The sequence below is a fragment of the Oncorhynchus mykiss genome, chromosome 12 (genome assembly GCF_057628025.1).
Source record: "Oncorhynchus mykiss isolate SJ-2025 chromosome 12, ASM5762802v1, whole genome shotgun sequence".
In the NCBI taxonomy this organism is placed as follows: Eukaryota; Metazoa; Chordata; class Actinopteri; order Salmoniformes; family Salmonidae; genus Oncorhynchus; species Oncorhynchus mykiss.
Window position 1 is genome coordinate 18,603,775 of NC_143033.1, and position 5,301 is coordinate 18,609,075.

The following is a 5,301-nucleotide window of genomic DNA, read 5'->3' on the forward strand; positions in this document are numbered from 1 at the left end:
TGGTGAAGACTAGCAAGGTATTGTCTTCATAAGGATTTATCTGAAACACAGGCTACAGGTTGATTTGACATCCATTTATTCAGATTCAGTTATAAAAAAATATATATACACATACATACAGTTGTAGTCGAAAGTTTACATACACTTAGGTTGGAGTCATTAAAACTTGTCTTTCAACCACTCCACAAATGTATTGCTAATACATTTTTCCAACAATTGATTACAGACAGATTATTTCACTTATAATTCACTGAATCACAATTCCAGTGGGTCAGAAGTTTACATACACTAAGTTGACTGTGCCTTTAAACAGCTTGGAGAATTCCAGAAAATTCTGTCATGGCTTTAGAAGCTTCTGATACATCAATTGAGTCAATTGGAGGTGTACCTGTGGATGTATTGCAAGGCCTACCTTCAAACTCAGTGCCTCTGCTTGACATCGTGGGAAAATCAAAAGAAATCAACCAAGACTTCAGAAAAAAAATATTGTGGACCTCCACAAGTCTGGTTCATCCTTAGGAGCTATTTCCAAACGCCTGAAGGTACTATTTTCATCAGTACAAACAATAGTACGCACATAACACCATGAGTCCATGCAGCTGTCATACCGCTTAGGAAGGAGACACGTTCTGTCTCCTAGAGATGAACGTACTTTGGTGCGAAAAGTGCAAATCAATCCCAGAACAACAGCACAGAACAAAAGGACCTTGTGAAGATGCTGGAGGAAACCGGTACTAAAGTATCTATATCCATAGTAAAATGAGTCCTATATCGACATAAGGCCGCTCAGCAAGGAAGAAGCCACTGTTCCAAAACCATCATAAAAAAGCCAGACTACAGTTTGCAACTGCACATGGGGACAAAGATCATACTTTTTGGAGAAATGTCCTCTGGTCTGATGAAACAAAAATAGAACTGTTTGGCCATAATAACCATCGTTATGTTTGGAGGAAAAAGGGGGATGCTTGCAAGCCGAAGAACACCATCCCAACCGTGAAGCACGGGGTGGCAGCATCATGTTGTGGGGGTGCTTTGCTGCAGGAGGGACTGGTGCACTTCACAAAATAGATGGCATCATGAGGGATGAAAATTGTGGATATATTGAAGCAACATCAAGACATTAGTCAGGAAGTTCAAGCTTGGTCACAAATGGGTCTTCCAAATGGACAATGACCGCAAGCATACTTCCAAAGTTGTGGCAAAATGGCTTAAGGACAACAAAGTCAAGGTATTGGAGTGGCCATCACAAAGCCCTGACCTCAAGCCTATAGACAATTTGTGGGCAGAACTGAAAAAGTGTGTGAACAAGGAGGCCAACAAACCTGACTCAGTTACACCAGCTCCTTCAGGAGGAATGGGCAAAAAATTCACCCAAGCTTGTGGAAGGCTACCCGAAATGTTTGACCCAAGTTAAACAATTTAAAGGCAATGCTACCGAATACTAATTGAGTGTATGTAAACTTCTGACCCACTGGGAATGTGATGAAAAATAAAACCTGAAAGTCATTGTCTACTATTATTCTGACATTTCACATTCTTAAAATAAAGTGGTGATCTTAACTGACCCAAGACAGGGGATTGTTAATAGGATTAAATGTCAGGAATTGTGAAAAACCGAGTTTAAATGTATTTGGCTAAGGTGTATGTAAACTTCCGACTTCAACGGTGTGTATGTGTGTGTGTGTGTAATATATATATATATACACCCACGTCTTTCAAATGGCACCATATTCTCTATAGTGAACCACTTATGACCAGAGTTCTGGCTAGCAGTTGTGCACTAAATAAGAAATAGGGTGTTCTTTCAGATTTACCCAGTGTAACCGACTGCATTTGGTGTCTACCTTCGGACTGGCCTCGTCATATATATATATATATATATATATATATATATATATATATGCCATTTGAAAGACGTTTACAACTTTGTACAAGGACATATGCAATCCCAGAAGTGCTTGGCACAAATAAGAGGAAAGCTAATTACATATAGCTACGATGCTCAGTTTAGACATCAGTACACACACACAAACACACACACTTATGGGATGTGTGTGTGTGGAGGGGTGGACTTCTGGGCCATGTTCAGTAAGCAAATGTTGCAGATAGAAATACTGTGAATTGTTTGTTGTACATATTTATCTTAACGTGCCCTGGGGTGTATTACACAGATTGTTGCAAAACGTTTTGCAACAAACCATTTATTCCAAATGGAAAACGGGTTTCTATTGTAAAAATTCAGGTAGGTCCCTCCATGTTTAGATTTGGTTCTTCAATGTTTTCTGTTGCAAGATGTAAAGAATATACCCCTGCTGAACATGCCCATGGTCTAGTTTCCAGTAGACCACCTATTTTGTCAACAAGGTGGGTGACCAGAGGAAAAGTTTGTAAGGAGATGGTGGTGTTACACTAGTTACTAGTTACACTAGTAACCAGAGCTGTTAAAACCTTCTCTGTGTTAGAGGTGGTGGTGGTAGGGTTTATAAAGGGTGTTTACCTGGTACAGCTGACAACTTTCTCTGTTACTGGGTTAGAGGTTATAGTAGGTTGGGTTATAGGGTATGGGTTTACGAAGGCTGCTTTTTAGCCTGGAAAACAGGGGTGTTGAATCCTTCTCTGTTCCTAGCGATCTCTATGGCAAAGAACTGGATCCTGGTGGCTGTAGGGACAATAAGGTCATTGTTAAATACGCATGATAACTAAAAATCCTGGTGAATATTCATTAAAAAAAGACAGAAGGCCCGCACACTTATGCTCCTAATTAGTGACAACATTTCTTGTGTAATAGTGACTGACAATACCAAATATGGTGTTTTCCTCTGTGTAGTCCTTCACACAGTCAAGTCGTAGCAGAGTCCCGTAGTTAAAGTCCTCCACCACTCCGTCAAACTGGTTACAGAATGGACGCCACTTCTATTGATGCCAATACAGAGATGAGGTTAGTTTCTCTCACACACACACCCACCCACTCACTCTTCCTCTGTCTCTCTTTGTATCTCTGACTCCTGTAACACACGTTGTCCTCTACCTCTTTGGCCTCTGCCGTTTTGAGCATGTCTGGGTCCAAGTTCTTAATGTTGAGGTCTGAGAAAGATTCTTTGAAGGATGTATAGATCCGGTCATCCACCGTGGTCAACTTCAGATTACTGGGGTCTACCGACGAGAGCAGCTACAGTACACACACATTATTAGCTAGAGGGGAGAGGACTAGATCAGTGCAATGTGGCTGCTAGTATTGATAATATGCTCCAACTGGTGCAGGTACTTGTGAGTAAGAGAGACTCACATTGAAGTAGATTTCTGCGTGATTGTAAGCCTTCATCGCCCACATCACTTCCAGTTGAGGCTAAGACACATGCACCCACACACAGGTTAGCTAACTGACACTACAATTATAGTGTGTTGAGTGTGTCAGAGGATGGAAAACCTCAATAGAACGTGTGTTGGCAACTCACATCGTTCCCATACGCCTCAGCTGGTAGAGACAGAGCCTGTGCGGCTGCTGTAGCTCCCTCGACACCCTGAATAACATGATATAACAATCATTATCATTACAGTATTACAATTGCTCCTTTACACTAGCTTTGGGACACAACACAGGAGTCTGTATTGGTTGGAGTCCCTGAGATGTGAATCGTTCTGGTGGGTGGCAATGAAAAATAACCCAACCAAAATACACCAAAAAATAATTTCCTGTCGATTTACCAGACGTAAAGTAAAATGTGACCCTCAATATTAAATAAAGGTCTGAATCCAACTTTTGTCCGAACTACACCAAGTGTGTGGTTTAATGGCAGCCCGCTGATAGCGAGGGACACATTTCACTTTACATCTGGTAAATCGAGTTCCTAGAGATTATATGCGTTTGTTAACAGGCATTTACTTTTTGGTGTAGCTGGCTATATTTTGGTAGGGTTATTTTCCATCGCCACCCACCAGAACGATTCACAACTCAGGGAGTACAACCAATACAGACTCCTGTCATAATACCCATACAACTTAGCAGTCAAACAAGGAAATGGTTCTAATTGTTTTTCCATTATTCATTTTTTTCCCAGAGGATTTTAGCGTGTTTCGTGTTAGGCTTACCCTAGCGTGATGTTTTGTTAAAACTGTAAATTGTTCTAGGTAGGACAATATAGCCGCCTGTATTTGACATGCTAATTATCTGCTAATGTAGCTGTTGTAAAGAACTACAAATGCCATGATCTGGATGAGACTGCAGAGTCGAGGCAGAGGTTAGAATATCTGGATCAACCATATAATGTTAGCTAAATGTAGTAATTAGATGTGCAATATTTCTTAAAATTGATAATCCTGTAAACTGTCTAGTGCAAGTTTTAATGTGACAATACCTGTTAGCAAAGGTGTCCGCTAGAGATGATATGTAGGAGTTTGCAGAAAAGTGTAGTTTTGCATGGTCTACTTTGATGCTAATTAGCGTTTTCGAATAAGAGTAAATAGAGCCATATAAATGTGTGTGTCACCTTGTCCGAGAGATATACATGGTTATCAAAACGTCACGCCAGGGTAAGCCTACACGAAACACAGCCCTTATTTTAGGCGTTCTCTATGGGAAAAATGAATGGCGGAAAAACGATTGAAACCATTTCCCTGTTTGACCACTAGGTTTTATGGGCATGATTACACCGCCACTCTATATTGTGGTAGGTATTTTCCATCGCCACGGACCAGAACGATTCACAACTAGGGTAGTCCTACCAATACAGACTGCTGATGTTGTGTCCCAAAGCTACTTCGCAGTTCACATCCTAAATAATACGACGAAATGTTGTCATTGGCATTATCAATTCAATATTACTGTTATTGCTGAAGTCTAATAATGGTATTAAAACATGTTCAATTCAATCAATGTTGTTCCCGTTTAGGAAGAGGCATTACTACAAATAAAAATGCAGCATATACTTTAATAATTCATATACAGCTACAATCTACCGGTATATGTCATGTACATTAAATTCAAATACAGTTATTCAACCGTATGGATTCTCACCAGAGAAGCAAGTCCATTTCCCGACGCCATAGCTGTAAACCCCTGACCCGATTACGTCATATCGTTCTGCTTAAAGGGCCCACGCCTTGTCTCCTTTCCTACATCTGCTGTGACATCTGGGACTGGTTAAAGCTAAATTCTGGTATTCATTGTTCACCATGTTGCTTCTTATCCACTTGTTGTCAGATAGGCTAGGAGAGGGAAGGAGCTGGGGAGAGAGGAGAGGAGAGGAGAGAGAAGAGAGGACGCACTCACACCCTCCCACCAGTCTCCTCGATGTCTAGGAG

At 40.8% G+C, this 5,301-nt stretch overlaps 1 protein-coding gene across 2 annotated transcripts; it reads right to left on the bottom strand.

Annotated features, from left to right (window-relative positions):
- Positions 1-59: 59 nt before the first annotated feature.
- Positions 60-5,207, bottom strand: LOC110537108 (protein PBDC1). 2 transcript variants are annotated; one of them, XM_021622888.3, is made up of 6 exons: positions 5,015-5,207; positions 3,456-3,521; positions 3,287-3,346; positions 3,029-3,169; positions 2,802-2,913; positions 60-2,659 (listed from the first exon to the last, which is right to left on the bottom strand). In XM_021622888.3, exons 1-6 carry the CDS (start codon positions 5,042-5,044, stop codon positions 2,568-2,570), a joined length of 501 nt encoding a protein of 166 aa, XP_021478563.1. In that variant the 5' UTR covers positions 5,045-5,207; the 3' UTR covers positions 60-2,567. The 2 variants fall into 2 exon arrangements, with proteins under 2 accessions (XP_021478563.1, XP_090048058.1); XM_090191932.1 differs by lacking the exon at positions 3,287-3,346 and having other exon boundaries at positions 5,015-5,154.
- Positions 5,208-5,301: the final 94 nt, after the last annotated feature.

Excerpts from the sequence above, each read along its gene's own strand:
- LOC110537108 (XM_021622888.3), bottom strand. The coding sequence starts at position 5,044 with ATGGCGTCGGGAAATGGACTTGCTTCTCTG. Across the intron at positions 3,347-3,455 it reads CTGAGGCGTATGGGAACGAT|CCTCAACTGGAAGTGATGTG; the intron begins GTGAGTTGCCAA and ends CATGTGTCTTAG. Across the intron at positions 3,170-3,286 it reads ACGCAGAAATCTACTTCAAT|CTGCTCTCGTCGGTAGACCC; the intron begins GTGAGTCTCTCT and ends TGTGTACTGTAG.